This window comes from Westerdykella ornata (assembly GCF_010094085.1).
Source record: "Westerdykella ornata strain CBS 379.55 unplaced genomic scaffold EI97scaffold_74, whole genome shotgun sequence".
Lineage (NCBI taxonomy): Eukaryota > Fungi > Ascomycota > Dothideomycetes > Pleosporales > Sporormiaceae > Westerdykella > Westerdykella ornata.
This window is the reverse complement of record NW_022986924.1, coordinates 696-17,658: the sequence shown is the minus strand read 5'-3', so window position 1 is coordinate 17,658 and position 16,963 is coordinate 696. Positions and strand designations below refer to the sequence as shown.

At 50.8% G+C, this 16,963-nt stretch overlaps 6 protein-coding genes and 1 non-coding gene across 7 annotated transcripts; 3 read left to right on the top strand and 4 right to left on the bottom strand.

The window, feature by feature from the left end:
- EI97DRAFT_489409 (uncharacterized protein) lies at window positions 1-2,257 on the bottom strand (the record flags this gene model as incomplete). Its single annotated transcript, XM_033802219.1, has 1 exon — window positions 1-2,257. The coding sequence occupies one exon, from the start codon at window positions 2,255-2,257 to the stop codon at window positions 428-430; it is 1,830 nt and encodes a 609-aa protein (XP_033648797.1). The 3' UTR covers window positions 1-427.
- A 163-nt stretch (window positions 2,258-2,420) lies between these two features.
- On the top strand, window positions 2,421-5,799 carry EI97DRAFT_446770 (glycoside hydrolase; the record flags this gene model as incomplete). The annotated part of the gene is made up of 7 exons (XM_033800054.1): window positions 2,421-2,546; window positions 2,626-2,756; window positions 2,827-3,187; window positions 3,245-3,544; window positions 3,585-3,628; window positions 3,681-4,083; window positions 4,138-5,799. The coding sequence occupies 7 exons, from the start codon at window positions 2,421-2,423 to the stop codon at window positions 5,797-5,799; spliced, it is 3,027 nt and encodes a 1,008-aa protein (XP_033648796.1).
- A 1,185-nt stretch (window positions 5,800-6,984) lies between these two features.
- On the top strand, window positions 6,985-8,608 carry EI97DRAFT_497351 (uncharacterized protein; the record flags this gene model as incomplete). Its single annotated transcript, XM_033802507.1, has 3 exons — window positions 6,985-7,329; window positions 7,382-7,871; window positions 7,925-8,608. The coding sequence occupies exons 1-3, from the start codon at window positions 7,010-7,012 to the stop codon at window positions 8,606-8,608; spliced, it is 1,494 nt and encodes a 497-aa protein (XP_033648795.1). The 5' UTR covers window positions 6,985-7,009.
- A 695-nt stretch (window positions 8,609-9,303) lies between these two features.
- On the bottom strand, window positions 9,304-10,665 carry EI97DRAFT_438012 (NAD(P)-binding protein). The gene has a single exon (XM_033799464.1). It carries the CDS (start codon window positions 10,423-10,425, stop codon window positions 9,580-9,582), a length of 846 nt encoding a protein of 281 aa, XP_033648794.1. The 5' UTR covers window positions 10,426-10,665; the 3' UTR covers window positions 9,304-9,579.
- A 102-nt stretch (window positions 10,666-10,767) lies between these two features.
- Window positions 10,768-12,764, bottom strand: EI97DRAFT_438009 (nucleotide-diphospho-sugar transferase). Its single transcript, XM_033799463.1, has 3 exons — window positions 12,223-12,764; window positions 10,908-12,147; window positions 10,768-10,840 (listed from the first exon to the last, which is right to left on the bottom strand). Exons 1-2 carry the CDS (start codon window positions 12,373-12,375, stop codon window positions 11,188-11,190), a joined length of 1,113 nt encoding a protein of 370 aa, XP_033648793.1. The 5' UTR covers window positions 12,376-12,764; the 3' UTR covers window positions 10,768-10,840; window positions 10,908-11,187.
- A 711-nt stretch (window positions 12,765-13,475) lies between these two features.
- Window positions 13,476-13,570, top strand: EI97DRAFT_t96. Its single transcript has one exon. It is a non-coding gene; the product is annotated as a tRNA-Gly (tRNA).
- Window positions 13,571-13,815: 245 nt separating this feature from the next.
- Window positions 13,816-16,478, bottom strand: EI97DRAFT_438008 (HET-domain-containing protein). The gene is made up of 2 exons (XM_033799462.1): window positions 14,562-16,478; window positions 13,816-14,500 (listed from the first exon to the last, which is right to left on the bottom strand). Exons 1-2 carry the CDS (start codon window positions 16,267-16,269, stop codon window positions 14,085-14,087), a joined length of 2,124 nt encoding a protein of 707 aa, XP_033648792.1. The 5' UTR covers window positions 16,270-16,478; the 3' UTR covers window positions 13,816-14,084.
- Between the last annotated feature and the right edge of the window lie 485 nt (window positions 16,479-16,963).

Sequence of the window (16,963 nt, the reverse complement as noted above, 5' to 3'; positions counted from 1 at the left end):
AGTGGCTTGAGTTTGGTTGTTGATCATGTTGGTAGACATGTTGGTAAAGGCAGTGAGACTCTTAATTGTCAGATTTGATGGTATCTGAAGATGTCACGGTGACAGAAAGATTGATTGAAGATGGGTTGACTGATTGTATTCAGGTGTGTACCTGTGTGGGTGAGGCTGAGGCCTGACACTGGTTTTGATGTTCCTTCTCTGGGCACCAAGGCTGTGCAGGGCACTAGCCACTGCAAAATCACTAGCCACATGTTCTCAGACAGTACCGGTACAGACAGTTTCTCCCAGTCCTCCTCTTCAGTCCTAGATGGGATGTCCATAAACTGGCTTACCATCTGACAGGTATAAGTGGGTGTTGCTCACTGTGGTTGAGCGTAGTGTAACTACTGAAGAATCTGGCGATATTCGCCACTGTACACGTGACCTACTACCCACTTTCTCCAGCTAAATTTGAACCCATCTCTACTAGGCTACTAGCAGTACGATACACTGTTTTGAAGCGCCGAACCTCCTCTTTCAGGTGACGTACGACTCCATCCTCCAAATTGTACTTGTTAACCGCTAGATTGTAGAGATCGCCCTTCACTTTTGCCATTTCTTTCAGGTCTTTTATCGTCCACATTTCCTCCACCGCCACCCTCTCTGCTGCCTCGTACGGCTTCCGATCATCATCTGGCTGCTGCGCAATAAGCCATTTGAAGAAGTCCTTTACAGTCTGCCGTGTATCCTCTTTCCCTGGGCCAGAAACTGGGCTCGAAGAGCAGGCGATTGGAGCGCTCTTTGCGGCAGAGATATGGTATCCAGGTGTAGCTGGGCGGCGCGTAGTTGCTGGCAATACTGGTGGGTATAACTGCTCCATCTGCTGGCACTGAAGCTCTCTCCGCTCACTACGCGCAGCCTCGTCTTCTTGAAATCTCATCATCTGGCTCATCATCGTATTCTCCATCATCTGCAGTTGCATCTTCTTCAGCCGGTTGCCACTATCTGACGATGATGAGTCTCCATGCTTCCGGCGCTTCTTGTTATGGGGATTAACCTCTAGCTGGTTACCGTGCAACTTCAAGGCTTCTACGATCCGGTAGTGAGGCTGATGGACGGTTGACTCGCCAGTGAATATTGACCTCCCCCATGCCTCAATATCGACATGTTCTATCACAAAATGAGCGCCTTGGGGGGTAACAAAACACCAGTGTTTGAAGTTTCTGCAAGCTTCTGTACAGCACTCCCACATCTGGTGAATTGCTGACTGATGGTTCATAGAAGTCCGGAGCTCATCTACCCGCTCAATCTGCTGCTGCTCTTTCAGTAACTGCCTTGTATGGTAGGGCGTTCCAGCATCTTTATCTTGTAGTGGCTCGGATGAGGGTTCATTTGCTGTACGTGCGGAGAAAGCTTTTTGCAGTACACTGACCTTAATTTGCAGCTCAAGCTTTACATCTATACGGTCGACCGGGCGCTTGAAACGGGTAAGATGGCCATCGATCATGTCGAGAAATCTAGCTCCCTCCGCGATGGAGAAGTCAGTGAGCGTTATACTCAACCAGCTGCCCTTTGGGTGATCTGCTCGAAACTGTACGAAGCGCCCTATCCACTCAAACTCCCTCCCCTGTACAGAACAAGCCTCCGACGCGATCATAGAGTCCACCTTATCTTCAATAGTTAGGATAGAGAAACTACGCCGTGAGAGTATCTCATAGTCCTGGGACTCCCTCTTCTTGTTGACGCGGAGAAAGTACTGAATATGGAGGTCATACAAAGGCTCTGGAGGTGCGGGTGAAGAGCTAACCGGTGGAGGGTGAGGGGGAGATGATGGAGGAGCTGATGGAGCTGATGGAGCTGAGGCTCTCAGCCTGGCTAGAACCCTATCTCCGTCGGCGAAGAGCTCATCAAGCTCCCTCTCATCGCTCTCATATCTTGCAGCTCTCTCAGCTCTCTCAGCTCTCTCAGCTCTCTCAGCTCTCTCAGCTCTCTCAGCTCTCTCAGCTCTCTCAGCTCCCTCATCGACTTCAACCTCAATGGAATCCTCAACCGTTTGGGTAGCCTGCTGATCTCCCCATCGTACTGAACGTGCAGCTTTTTTAGGTGCCCTCGGGGTCATCTTTCGAGCAGGAGCAGCTGCAGCCTTTGGGGTAGCTTGCTTCTTTCGAGCAGGTTTCAATATAGAGGGCCTCGTAGTTGATCGCAGTGGTGGAGAAATACGGGTGCTGGCAACGCTGGCAGCGCGCGCGGAAGGCTTGCAGGTACGTTTTGGAGCCATCTGCAACACCATAAATTAGTGAGTATAGGCCTCTCACTATATAAACCTACAGCTTCAATTTTAACCAGGTATATACAGGTGTTTGTAGAGGGTAGGTGCGATTCAGTATAATTTGTGTTACTGTCCAAGGTCTCATACAAAAAACGCGGGTAAGTGAGACGCGATGCGAAATGCCAAGGAGCGTCGGATTAACGCATACAATAGATACAGGATGCGTCTCTCAATCCTCGGGCCGTCGAGGGACCAATTCAATGCGGCCCGGGTCAGCCCTGCCTTGATGGTTCATGCTGTACGTAATGCACCACTGGCATCTTGTGATATATTTGGACGCTTACATTTGTGTCTCAATAGGTAATACTGACGGAAAGTGCGGCTTCAAATCATACAATTGTGGAGAGACATGTATATCCAACTGTGACGCAAAAGCCATGTGCGGCATTGACTCAGCAGACGGGAAGACGCCTTGCGGGCTCAAGCTATGCTGTTCGCACTATGGCTGGTATAGATAATTCCATCTCTGTTCTTTTAGCTTCGAAAACTGGTCGATCCCGGAGCTGACATATCACTAGGTGTGGTACGGAAGATGTTCACTGCATCGATCCCGAGCCCCAATTTGGTAAAACACCATGTCAGGCTGGATATGGAGGTTGCAAGGTTATCCCATCGCCGACATGTGGAAAAGACTCGGGAACCGCGAGAGGCCGCCGTGTTGGATACTATCAAGGGTGGAATACGAGAGAGCGCATGTGCGAGAGGGTCTCGCCGCGTCAGATCAACACTCGCGGTCTAACGCATCTGTTTTATTCGTTTGCGTTCTTCCATCCAACTACATATGAAATAATGGCCATGAATGAAGGGGACATTCCCCTCTATGGCGAATTCACGGCTCTAAAGAGGAATGGGCTGCAAACGTTGATTGCAATTGGCGGAGTAAGTTTCTTGCCTGCAATATTCCGGTTGAGATCGGAAGTTAACTCTTAGTAGTAGTCTTTCAATGATCCTAACACTACTACGCTCAATGCTTTCTCCAACATGGTTTCTAGTTCGGGTAACCGCGCTGCCTTCATAAACTCGCTCATTGCGTTTATGAACCGCTATGGTTTCCAAGGGGCCGACATCGATTGGGAGTACCCGGCTGACCCCAAACGTGGCGGCCGTAAAGAAGATACCGACAATCTTGTTCTCCTCATGAAAGAGATGTATGAAGCATTTGGTGGACGCTACGGCTCAAGTCTAACTATTGCACCTGATTATTGGTACCCCGGGGTTAGCTCTGCTTGCATCTATGTGAGACAGCAGCATGCTGATTTGCTCTGCAGGTTTCAAGCCTGCCAACATGCAGAATTACGTCGACTTCATGGGTTTCATGAGGTAAGGACCTGATGTGTATCCAACACCGTCGAGGATCTGACCATCCAAACAGTTACGACCTCCATGGTCCATGGGACGAAGACGTAAAGACTCTGGGCTCTATTGTTCGGCCTCAAACGGATATTACAGAAATTGATCGGAATTTGAAACCGTTATGGTTCGATGGAGTCGACCCTGGAAAGGTCAACTTTGGGATTGCGTACTACGGTCGAACATATAAGCTCATGGATCCTTCCTGTTGGAAGATGGGTTGCCACTTCCTTGGAGAGGGGGCTGCGGGCCCTTGCACTAACTTCCCGGGTGTGCTCTCAAACCGTGAGATCAGAGGTATCATCAAGGAGGAAAACATTACGCCAACCCTCAATGTCACTGCTATGGTAAAATATCTCAAGTATAAAGGAGATAGCTGGGTGGGGTACGATGACGCCGAGACCTATGCGAATGATAGATGCTTGGTAAGTCCTTCTAGACATAACAATGTTTTTTACACAATACTAACAATCTTCCAGGGCGGCATCATGATATGGTCTATTGATTTTGACGATAAGACAGGTGGCGGCATCGGTCTCGACGATCCGAATGGCTATAATTCTCCTGAATCTGCGACCATAATCCCAATGTCCCATACTACTGTTCCGGCCGGCCAGACTTTTACCGTTGGGGGCGGTGCTGCCACCGACCTTCCTAGGCTTCCGAACGGCGGAAACCAGAATATCCCCAGCGGCCCTGGACCAGAGAAATGCGGTCAGTGCAGCTTTTTCCGAAGGATAACGTCGACATGTTGCGGTACTGGCGGCTCAGTAGGAAACCCAATTTTGATTCCAGCTGGAGTTCCAACACCTATGGATATACCTTTACCCCCAGCCTTTGCTCCAAACCAATCATTTACGGATTCTAATGGCACGCTGATCCCTGCAAATCAAGCACTGCCGCGGGAGACGATTATTCCGCGCAATACTGTCTTTACTCAGCCGTTTATTATAGGCCCGGGGACACCACTCCGCGAAGGGGAGAGCGATGATCAGAATTCCAACTCGTCAAGCCATATTTGGCTGTCACCACATATTTGGGATGACCCGAATCCTCAGGTACAATGTTTCTTCCCGTGTACATTCGTGTTGCCACCTTGGCCGTCGTTTACAACCACCGTCGACTACCCTCGCATTACCGTGACCCGAAGTGGAACCATCCAAACCACACTGACGTTTCCTCCTCTAACCGTAAGTCGCTGGGAGCCCTCCACAATCGTTGTTGATGGCTCACGTACAACATCTTCATGCCCTGAAGACGACCAATCGCGCACGTCACGTGTTCGAATCAAAACGACGAGCACATGGCCCGTCGTCAAATACACATCTTCGGGGACCGTTCACACCACGCGGCCGCCAACAAGAACTTCTGACCCTCCTTCACCACCTGGTAAAGACGAAGACCCAGATGATGGGCCATGCTTCTTCAACTGCCCACCACCACCCCCGCCCGGCATACGTCCTCCTAACCTTACCATCAGACCCGGTCCACCACGTCCGACCACAACACCATGCGCCTTTCCCGCAAATGTTTGCCCACCGGGACAAAGACCTCGTCCTGGGCTTGGAGGAATCCTTGGTCCGGCAGAGGAGGAAGTTGAGGAGGTCGACCCAAAGGAAATATGCCTTCTCCGACCGTCCAAGACAAAAACGTTGACAGCCATACTTACAGTTTCCACAGATGTTACAACCATTGTCGCGCCTGAGCCAACTCCTTCTGAGCCACCGGTCATGCCACAACCTCCGACTCATACATGGACCCAGGTCGATCATTCTAAAGACCGAGTCAGGTGTTACAACAGAGGACAAGAGGCGCTGCGTATACATATGATCAATCCAGTGGAGTCTTACTGCGAAACGGTACTCCGTAATGGCGAGCATATTTCAGGCGGATGGAAGGGAGCGGAAGGTCGATATCCGTTTCCATGCTGTGACCGATCGGTTGAAGTAATGCCCATTGCTGTCTACGTCCAGATGGAGTTGAAGGACGGTTGTGAGTGGACCTTCAACAGGAACGAGTGCAGGGCAGAGTTCAGAAAGATTATCGACGGCTGTGATAAATCGGGGGAGAATCGAAAGCAGGGCGGTACTATTGAGGGCAACTGTCTGAGATGGAGGGTTGACCCGAACACGGTGTATTAGATATCTTCCGTCTGATTATCTCTTCCGGCGACTGGACAGCCTTTTTCTCGTGGCTCTTTCATTTGTGGCCTGGCATTTTTCATCCGTATGCATAAAGAGTAGAATTTTCGTCACTGTACCTTAAAGGCAATACTCTGCATCAAAAGAAACTCACATAACGGCGTGGCGTCATGGGGTTGCTGATCGTCCTGAGCCTTGCTAAGGAGCTCGGCCGCAGCGGTGCTCTGCCACATCAGCACGATGGGAGTGGAATTCCTCACACCTACCACCATTATCTGGAATAACGGTACGTGGCCAGCTGCTACTGACAGATGGCGAGAGACGAACGAGGGCACATGCATGTCGATGGGCTGGAGGATATCCTGAAAGATTGTCAAACCGCTCTGCGCAAAGATAGATGCCAGTGAATTTGTTTCCATCATTGAAGCTTTCGCAAGGCTATCATTGAAGCTTTCGCAAGGCTATTGATATCCAAGCCATCAGAGAAAGCCAGGTGCATGCGGACTTGCTGTTCGTTATCCGATCTGAGGATTCTGCCGCCCTACATTGACATATAGACACAGATAGATATCCTCCAAATCCCGTATTACCCACGAGGACCGGGTGGGCATGCCACGAGTTCAATCCCAGTGTGCTCGTTTGCGAATATATTTTGCGTAGACATAATGGCCCTCTCCAGTGTTATCATCTATCACCTAGTTCGGTCACTTCAGCAAGCTAATCACCTCTCATAAGAAGTTTACATACCAGATGAGGGCTCGTACTTTGGGTCCCGCGACTGATTGTCCCCCTGCTCCATTCCTCATCGTTGGCTGGTATACAATTCAGCGAGCGGCCTAGCCATTCCACAGGGTGATGAACTCACGATCTTTCAAGAAATAGACAGTATCCGGATAAGAATAGCATCCCTTCTTGTACGCACCCGTCGGAATTGGAGGGAGATTTGGAGGGGTTGCTGGTTGCGGTCGTGCTCTAGGCATTGTTGTTGTTGTTACGCTAGCCGACATGGGAGTTGCCCACCCCACTGGTGCCCCTCTTATGGAAGTCCCCCTGTTGCCCCGTTGCTGCCTAGGATAAGATTGGTTAGTCGGAGGACCTGCGGGCGGCAAGCCCTCCCAATCACGTGATATTGTCAGTGCCAAGAGAGCTACGGGAAGCAACCGCAGTACTGACATCCGCCGCGACCTTCCAGAGAAGCCATCCCATAACAATGCCAGCTCAACCGCGTGATGAGAATATCTTCCTGCACGCGGAATTTGACCTCCACGCCCTTCTTTGTCTTGCTAAACGACTTCGCAAAAGAGCTTGCACCTGTGAATTGTCTCAGAGGCCCATAGGCGGTAGCTTTAACTGGACCATAGTTCTCTCCTTTGATGACGGAGTCGAATGGATTTTTCGCTCCCCTCGGACGCATCGTGCTTACGGTATCCACGACGATGCTGCGGCGCTTTTACTTGCCAGCGAGGCGGCAACGCTTAAGTATATCAAGAAGCACAGCTCGATTCCTGTCCCTGAAGTGTTCTATTACAGGTGTGTCAATCTAACCCAGATTTTAAGGGACGCGAGACTGAGAAAGCAAAAGCTGTACCAAGTCAAATGAAGTCGGAGTTCCCTTCATTTTGATGAGCAAAGCACCAGGCTCTGTGCTGAGCACGCGATGGCAAGCTGAATTGCCTGGAATGCCGAATGATGATACCAAATCCGCACAATATCTCACGCAGGAAGATAAAGAGAAGGTGATGAAGCAACTTGGGGCAATAACTGCACAGCTACTACACCTGCGGGTTGACAAGATAGGGTCACTCTTTGAAGAAGAAGGAAGCTATACTGTAAAGGAGTGTCTTTCGTTGGGGCACATGTTGCACGAGAGATGTACATTTGAAGAAATCTGCCGCGGTCCTTTTGATGAGGAGCAAGACTATTATAACTCGCTCCTTTCCGCATATCGGCAGCACATCCAATACCTTCCGATGTTGCATCACATCTTCTTCGCCCCAGTACCTCTTCCGCTGGAATACCGCAGTTATGCTAGCTATCTCTCTGCGACGGATCGATGGAACGATTTCGTTACCGTTGGCTCCAAGACCGAAGGCAGCAAAACTTGATTGGATTATTATATCGCTAGCCGGTTCCTAGAAGACATGATCCCCACTTTCACAAACGACTGCGGGGCACACCGACAAGCCGTTCCGGAGTCGGATTCCCTATCCGTCACCATGACCTTAGCACCAACAATATCTTCGTCGATAATGATTGTAACATCACTTGTATCATCGATTGGCAGTTTGCCTCCTCCGTCCCAGTCAGTGAGCTACTCGCCACTCCCGGTATGCCACACCCAAGAGATCAGCCTGAACCATTCCTTGTCTCTGCATTCAGAGCTGGAGTTACAAGCCATTTGGAAAGAGAAGGCGAAACAATCAACCCTTCTGTTTTGGAAGTCTCAGAGAAGGTGTGGCATTTCGTTCGGTTAACAGACATGGATGCCTTGCAGGACTATAACCACTTTGCGGAGCTGCTTATGTCGGTGTCTAAGAAACCAATGGATATACCGAAGCTGTTTAGAGAGCAGTATAACGAAAAGTCAATCTCGGAAATGTTGGAAGTCCTGGCAGCCGATGATGATCAACAGAGCGACATCGCAAGAAGAGAAAATGAATATTTCTCAGCCGTGGGACGTGACCGAGAAGCAATATCAAGGAAGTTTACGATGGCTTTAGAACTCAACCGAGGGTTCATAGCGGATGGGAGATTATGGCGCTGGATGGAAGATGCACTGGCTTCGACTCACGGACCGAACGGGTCCTGAGAGGTTGCACCAAGGATGCTACTCTGCAATTGCTGGTGCGCTCACCTATACTGCACGAAGTCCAATAGTCGAGGATTAGCTGGTTGCAACTCGGATATCCCGGAGAAGCATAGCTGCGTAAATGTCGAATACCCTAGTTGAGCAAGCGTAGAACAGCTGCATCCTTCACCGGCGAGTCCAAAGGACAGCTTAGTACTGTGGGATTAGCGCGCTCATGTGTATGGCCGATGGGAGGTGAAGCACCACGGAGGATTGGAAAATGAGGTCATCACTGGAGAGTGTAAAGAGGCTGCGGAGGGATTCTTCGTGAAAGATCAGGGTCAACATCACGGGCTACCACCTACCAGTAATTGGGTAAACAAGAAACGACCAATGCAGGTCGAATAGTAGGACACAGGCGAGATGCGCTTAAGAATATAGTTATAGTTATTTCAACTGAATGCATTCCGAATCTTCACAAGTCAGAACTTGTATCGTGCATCCTTCAGAATACCAACTAACCTTGCAAGCAGACACTTAGAATGTACTTGGCAAAATATAATATATAAATCACGGCATCAGTGGTCAAGCGGTAGTGTCTCTATGGCAGCCCTGTGAACACGAAGACCTAATTGCGACCTGGTGAAAGAAGGAATATACTCCCGACAACTATAGGCCGACAGGATAGTACTACTACTGATATGTTGCCCAGTATATTATTATTCTTCATTTGCATTCGCTGCTATCTTTCGACGAGCACCTGCCTTCCAGATTTCCCAACGAGCAACACTCTTTTTAGTTGAAATATTGGTTGGAGATGGAATTTAATTCTGAGATTCTGGACTACAAGGTAATGTGCTTTCGTCAGTAGATGTCAGCTGAATCCAATTCCTTCTGAGTCCATTCCCACAGCTCATCCGCCAGCTCCTTGTTTCGCGCATTGGCGCTGCCCTTCACAATCCGTTTCCCTGGATAGTAAAAGGCGCCGTTCACTAGGTTTCCTTTTCGGTTGTCGCGAGCCACTCCTGCAACCAAGCGCCCTCATACGGAGTGACCCATTGCGTCCACATTATGAGGCAGACAAACGGTATTTGCCAGGACCGGCTTGCGAGGAAGGTGGATGAAATGCCAGTCCTGACCACTCCCGGATGCAAAGACACGAAAGTTATCTCCGGGCACTTTTCCGCGAGGGTGCGCGTATAAAGCACGTTGGCAAGTTTCGACTGACCGTATCTCTCCCAATTGTCGAACTCAGCCATATCAGTCTTTGCGGCGTCTAGGCGGAGACCGACGCGTGGAGCCTGACGCTCCGAAGAGGATGCTAGGGTCACGACGCGAGCGTCTTGTCCAACACTGACCGCCTTCTTCAGAGCGGGGAGTAATAGGCGCGTAAGGAGAGCGTGCCCCATGTGATTGACACCGAATTGGACTTCGTAGCCTTGTTTGGTCGTAGCAGCAGGTACGCACATGATGCCAGCATTGTTCATGAGGACGTTGAGTGTGGACTCTTTGGCCAGGAAAGTCTGCGCAGCGCCCTTGATGGAAGCGAAGGATGTCAGGTCCAGAGCGATATGGGTCAGTTTTGAAGACACATCGTCCCCTGTGGCAGCCCTGACATGCTCAACAATCCTAGAGATAGCGGCTGCCGTTTTTTCTGCGTTACGAGAGGCCAGATAGATGTGTCCTGGACGGTGACTAGCTAGCTGCAGGACCGTCTCATAGCCTAGGCCGTCAGATGCGCCGGTGATAAAGATGATACGACCAGAGAGGTCAGGAATGTCCTGGCTTGGGTCGAAAGGCACTGGCTTGGACCACAAGCTGAGCATGTTGAACTTCATATATGCTTTGACAATACGTGCATATGCCTTGAGAGTCGGCTTTTGCGGGTAGTTGTGCGCTTCGGGGCTGTATCTGTGTTCTTGCTTTGGCTGCAGTTCCCCGATGTCGAGGGCAATAGCACGAACTGCCTGCGTCTTCCGGGGTAAGCACTCGCGCGACTTTATATCTCCGAGAAATCATCAGGATTAGAACCTGGTCTTTTCAACGCACGAAAGGGGCGAAACTACGGCGGACGATATCTAGGTGAAGTGCCAAAACTCAGATCACCAGCTTCAGCAAGGGAAACAGGTAACTAACACAGTACATATCATCTGCTAGTAGCATTTAAACAGAAAGAATAGCTTTTTAGTAACTGTAGCTAGAGGCAGGTACGACGCGGGGTTTGTCCGCCCCTTAGGCTGGGTAAGTCCAGACCTATGTGTTACGGTGTCAACGTGCTTTCGTGGGGAGTGGTTTGATGTAACCTGAGCTAGGAGCTTACAGGAGAGTTAGGGATAAAGCGCGGTGTCCCTGCCTTTGTGATACCCCGTGATGGATTGACAGGCTCATTGTCTATCACGGCACGACAGAACGTACCATCTTCGTAGATCCAGCAAAGCCCTTCCCCAGGAATGACACGCTCTCCAATGCATCGCGAAGCTCGCACGGGAGCGCGGGACGACCCCTCGGTTCGCCTTCGTGCTGGCTTCGGGACGATAGGTGTGCGGCTCGTTTAGGGCACGTATGTTGATCGTTTACTTCAGATGCCTGGGAGAATGCGCTCAAGCATTCCTCACATCAGCTGTTAGGTCATACGCGTCATACCAGCCCTTCATTTCCCATCTCCGAGACTTAAGGAATTCCTTGACCTTCTCGTTCTCGTATATATATGGCTGCGTCCACCACTTCTCGTGCATGCTGACCAGGCCTTTTTCAAAGTCGTTCTCGTTTGGACAGCGAATGTTCCATGTGTAACTGAGCTCCGTCCACGGCATAGGGCCGTCCCACTGGTGCGCCTTATTGATCAGATTCTGCTCGGGGTATTTCGGATCGAAGGAACCGGGAATCTTTAGCAAGGACACGTAGTAGTTGAAAGATTCTATGGAAGGCGCAAGCATGAAAAAGCCGGCGTTCATGTATCCAATAGTTTTGAGTCCAGTCCCTACGCCAGGCGGGAACTCGTGAGTGCTGTCTGCAACCTCAGAGAGGGAGGCAAGAAGGTATGTTGGGGGCAGCGGAGCCTCGCCTTCGAGTGCGGTGTAGTTGTCGAGCTGCTTCGTCTGCCTTATCTGCGCGCCGGGGTCATCGAAGACACCATCTAGAGGTTTCCGTAACATTGTGTCGCCGTCCAGTACAAGAATGCGACTGTACTGGGTCATTTCCCAGGCGCGCATCTTCGTCATGACGTCGTCCCAGCGGTGCTGCTCAGCCTTCACCCAATCATCGGTTTCGAGAAACTCGACGGGATAGACAATCGCGCCATCTTGTCGTAGACGGGCCCGGCGGGCTTCTGAGACCGAGGGCGTCACCATTACCACAACGTCACACCGGTGTGTACGTGTTTCAGGAACGTGCAGGAGCTGCCAAATGAGAATGCGGGTCGCGATGAAATAGTTATCTTTCTCCAGATCGTCGTCCTGGTCGACGGTGCCAGACAAGAAGGTGACATACGCGAGGCGCTCCTTGCCATCAGGATGTTTTCCGTTCTGGCCTGGTCCATCGGGCTGGTTGTTTACGCCGTCCTGTGCTCCAATGTAAGCCTCGTTGCCTTCGCTCATGTGGGCGCCCTCGGAGGGCGGAGCATTGTGGGAGTTCACCTTGTTGTCGCTGTGGTCGAACCCCGAGCCAACGCGAACGCGAATCGCTTCAGGGCTAGGTCCAAAGGTGCGCAAGCTGAGTAGCAACCCGATGGTTGCGATAGCTGCGACGACTGCAATGATAATACGGCGTTTGTCTGCGAAGGCTCCCATGGCAGAGCAAGGCAAAGGGAGGGCTCCCAGGGCCTATCGAGGAGGGGATAGGAGTAGGAAGGATGCAGGAGGGGAGGATGAAAGCGTAAACTAAACATAGACTATCGTATATCCATCCTGAATCCTACGGGGAAGGGGCCCGTGTAAGAACAACTTCCTTTACTTACGCTGGGCCCTGGGGGCAGTGGAGTCTCTACCCTACGCAACATCTGCTTCTCATCCCCGCAACCCTTTCACAGTTTCACGACCCCGCACACCTATTCCATGCTCTTGACGCCAGCGATCGTGAATTGATTCTTCAGTGTCTCGTTGCTCTGGCCTTCCGAGGCGGCGCCAGCTGGCAGCGGACACACGAAACCAGCAGCAAAAAGGGGCCAGTTCTACTTGAGTATCAGATCGGGTAGCGAGTCAGATCACGTAGCGAGCCGGCTATTTTCCTATACCGTACGGCACCCTATTTTTGGCGGTGCACCCATTTTTTGCGGTTCTGAACACCAAACCTCCGTCATACAAAATTGTATATAGAATCTTATTTCTGCAAAATAGCAGCTACTGGATCATGGCGACGCCAATCGTGAAGGTGGTGCATCTTCAGCTATACATAGTACAGATGTGTTGGATTCGGCCTCACTCATGTATAGTACTCACGTGACCTCGGAGGATAGTTCTTCCATCCCCGTCGCGCCCATACGAGCCTGCCTCGCCGCCTCTCCTACTCGGCAGACTCAATCTTCTGTACACTAGCGCAACCAACCTACACCTACTACTCGGTCCTCTGCCTCAGTGCCCTTACAACAGATATGGCTCGAAAATTGGAACTAGGGTTTGGAAGGTATCTTATTAGTTTTGGAATTTGAGATTTTGATACAACTTGATACCGCTGGCCACAATGGTTCCGGAAAACGACTTCTACAATCGCTAAACTGGTGCACTGCATCTCCACCGCCATACAAAGCAGCGGACACGACAGGAAGGCAGTAGCTGGTACATTTCTCGTTCAATGATGCAATGAACAATCGTAGACGTTGGCATCTTCATTTCCGGACTCAAATAACAAAATCCCTTCACATTTTCACCAACTGCGAAAGACATAAGAAACAGCATCAGTGGTCCAACGGTAGGATATTTGCCTTCCATTTCATTTCACTTTGACATGGCGCAGCAAATGGTTCGGGTTCGACTCCCGGCTGATGCAGCAATTATTTTTTGCTCATTTTCAATTTTTGCTGATGTCTATGTGGGTGGGGATTGATTGGATTTGCGATGTGTGGGCCCGTCCCTAGAAGCGGGGCCATATATCTGACATTCGACTTTCTGAGAACCTGTAACAAGTATATAGTGACGCATCCATTGTTTTTGGCAGATAATGTTTGCCTTTCCACGCTGCGAGCCTTCTCATCGACTGCAGCTGATTATCCTTATAGTAGGAACCTTATAGTAGGAACATGAACATTCAATTCGACTTCTCCCTACGTACTTGCCACCTTCATGGAACAAGATTAGGAGAGATCCCCCAAAATTCCAACAGCAGTGGAGAGGTCAGTGTAGGAATACCTGTTCTAATGCCTGCCGTTTGAATACTTGCCGTTGCACTGTAGGCGTCGGCGTCTGGGGCTCCGGGAGGCAGAGCCGGGGGAGGTCAAGGAAAATCATTCACGAGCCCAGTTCATTTTTACTCATCTGCTTTCGGTTCACATTCTCGTTACCTCTCAGGTGAGCCTGAATGGCCGCAGCTCAACGCCACGAGCCTCAAGCGCCTCCGGAGCCAAGCGGGGATCATAGTTGACCAATTCACCGGTTTCGAGATGCCTGAACCTCTCAAAAATGGCTGGGTCATCAGCCAGTCTTTCGTACGCCGCTCGCTCCCAGTTCCGTGACAGAGGTTCCAGTCGTGGGTCGTCCAATGTTTCCTCGCGGTCAGTGAGGTGCACAAAACGTTGCGTTGGTCTTCCCAAAGCATCTCCTTTGATGATTGTCTCCCAGTGGTCTGGCAATGGGCCAAGGATGCCAACTGCGTCACTGAGGCCATGCACGTAACATTCTCCCACCACGTGGAATTCGCCGGATGGAGTGCGACGCAGAACCAGGGGAGCGTAGGTTCCCAAGATAAGGCAAACTAAATCCCCTTGTAATCTTCAATCAACCAAAGCTTTCGTAGTAGAGGAATGGCGTAAGTCCGAACTTACCAGCTTGGGCACCAGCAGGAGCTGTGCCAATGTGGCCACTTTCCGTAGTGAAAAACCGACGGCCGCGTATCTTCTGTATCGTGTTTGTCGTCTCTCTTTCGGAGTATATCGGGTCATCCTGAGAGCTTGCGGTCAAGCATAACATCTTGCGGAGCATGCGGATCCACTCCCAGACGCTCAAGAAATGGCTGTACGGGTGCCGTTCTCTCGTGCGGTTCATGCAAAGTGTCAGGGCAAATGCGGCTTCCACGGTCTCACCCGTCACGTAAGTGCCTTTGTTTGGAAGGTATTGGAACCAATCTGCAACCGCCAGCAGAGTTTCCTCCTCAACCTTCGAGGCCATCCCGCTGACGGTCTTAATCGTGGTATACTCCTTTCCGACAACCTCGAGCACGTCTGGTTCTACGTATGTAAAGCATGCCGGTGACATTCCAGAGGAAAGCTGCTCGCTCAGAATGGGAGCGGCAAATTCTGTCTTGGACCAGTCGGGCACCCACGTTGGTCCCCCAATTTGACGATTCGCTAGATCGCAATGTTTCAGCAGCTCCAGTCGTTTTGTAGCCTTCACGTGAGTCAGAAATGCTTCCTTGTACACTTCCTCCGGTGGTCGTAGGTAGTCGACCTTGATACCGGAGCTGAAGTATGTCGGGGTGATGCCCAGGAGTCCGTAGATTTTATCTCTTGGATTAGCACAGCCCTTGCTGCGACTGATGTCGAGAATGTTGCTCATCGAGTGGCCCGCACCGTCGTACTTAAGGAAGACGATATGCCGGCATCGCTCACGAAAGCGCATAGAAGGTAAACTATCTTTATTGTGCAGACATAGCACCGCCAGCCAGAACTTGTTCCAGGGGATCGTATCGGCGCCGCATTGCATGACCGCGTTCTGACCGCCTAGCTTGATCTCCTGCCAGCACCAGATTCTGTAAAACCAAGGGCGCTCCACGAGATCGATCAACGCTTGCCAGGTCCGCTGCTCTAATAACGGTGGGTGATCGTTCCTCCACAGGTGAGGTTCCGTGGCGTCGGGTGCAGCAATGACTCGGCCGCTCTTCGTTGCTTTGAGTTGCCGCCCGATATGCTGTAATGTTGCGAATGCATGCTTGCTGTCGTTGGATTCCTCACCAAGCCAAGCCATGACCCGCTGGGCTAGAGTGTAGATGTTTGTCATCCTCTTGACTTCTTCATTGCGCTCTTCGATATCTTCTTGGTTGATGCATATGGCATCAATCCACAAGACGCGCGTTTGGTCTGGGTACCGCATGTAGCGGAGTGCGGCGGCCAGGTTAGGACGGAGCCCCAATGTAGCGAAGGGCTTGCCACTGCCTTGGTGATTCTCAACCTGGGCGAGCTCCGAGATATCAGCCTCTCCCCATGTGTAGGACAAAGCCTCGTATCGCGGTTGATATTCCGAACTCTCCTCAATTGATGGTGGAATGGTCGGGAGCGGATGGGTCTCGCCAGTGACAACGTTGAATATGATGAATTCACCGCTTTCGGTTTCCTCAATCGTCCAAGGACGAGAGACCTTGTTCCGGATGGAGTCAACCTGGAAGTTCTTTGGCTTTGGTGGAGGTTTGTCAGGAATGGGAAATGGCGAATGGACGATTTGGAATCTGATGTCGTCCTCAAATTTGCCTGGGAGCAGGTGAAGAAGCCTGATCTCCTGTAATGCTCTTTGGAGCGGTTCATATCGGTAGGATGCCATTGATTTGTTGCGAATTGGGAGTCCTGTCAGGGTACCTAAATTTCGTCGAGAGGGCTGGATGCGGGGGCAAGACCTGGAAGCGAACGATTCCTGGCGCTGCCTCCAGCTTACCCCGATGTTTTCCGCTCTCTTATCATGACAGCTCTGAAGAATGGGAAGAATGGGAAGAATGGTTCACCTCGGACCGTCCGGCGAAATTACGGTGAGCTATAGCGGTGCCTGTAGGCCTTTATTTGTATAAGAGACGTTAACCGACTACTAACGTGCTGAATCAGCTGACGCATGGTCTCACCTGGCACACACTTTTGGATGGTCGCTACACACAAACTTGAAGCTGTAGAGCTATATATATATTGTAAAATCGTCGGATTTTTTGTAGCAATAATCGGAGGGCCTTAAGGAGAAATTCTGGCCTCTTATTAGCAACCTGAAGCGCTCTGGGAGGCGGATTTGGCGGGTACGCATTGAGAGGCTAGCATCAGGCACCTCAACTTCAACAGGCGATAGCTCAGGCTCAGCAGGCTCAATATCCTTCGGCCTTTTTGCTAAGGCCTTAAGGCTATGCCGATTACCCTTTTTAGTAGATTTAATCTCATCGCAGAGTTGTTTTTTAATCGCTCTAGCCTTCCGAAGTTCATGAGCTTCAAGAGCCTTTTCCTCATGGGCTCGGTCCCACTCTATTTTGGCAGCAGCC

What these genes read in the sequence shown, in the direction of transcription:
- EI97DRAFT_438008 (XM_033799462.1), bottom strand. Translation starts at nt 16,269, where the DNA reads ATGGCATCCTACCGATATGAACCGCTCCAAAGAGCATTACAGGAGATC. An exon ending in TCCTGCTGGTGCCCAAGCTG is followed by an intron (nt 14,501 to 14,561) that starts GTAAGTTCGGAC and finishes GAAGATTACAAG; the next exon opens with GGGATTTAGTTTGCCTTATC.
- EI97DRAFT_438009 (XM_033799463.1), bottom strand. Translation starts at nt 12,375, where the DNA reads ATGGGAGCCTTCGCAGACAAACGCCGTATTATCATTGCAGTCGTCGCA. An exon ending in TCGACCACAGCGACAACAAG is followed by an intron (nt 12,148 to 12,222) that starts GTGAACTCCCAC and finishes ATTGGAGCACAG; the next exon opens with GACGGCGTAAACAACCAGCC.
- EI97DRAFT_438012 (XM_033799464.1), bottom strand. Translation starts at nt 10,425, where the DNA reads ATGAAGTTCAACATGCTCAGCTTGTGGTCCAAGCCAGTGCCTTTCGAC.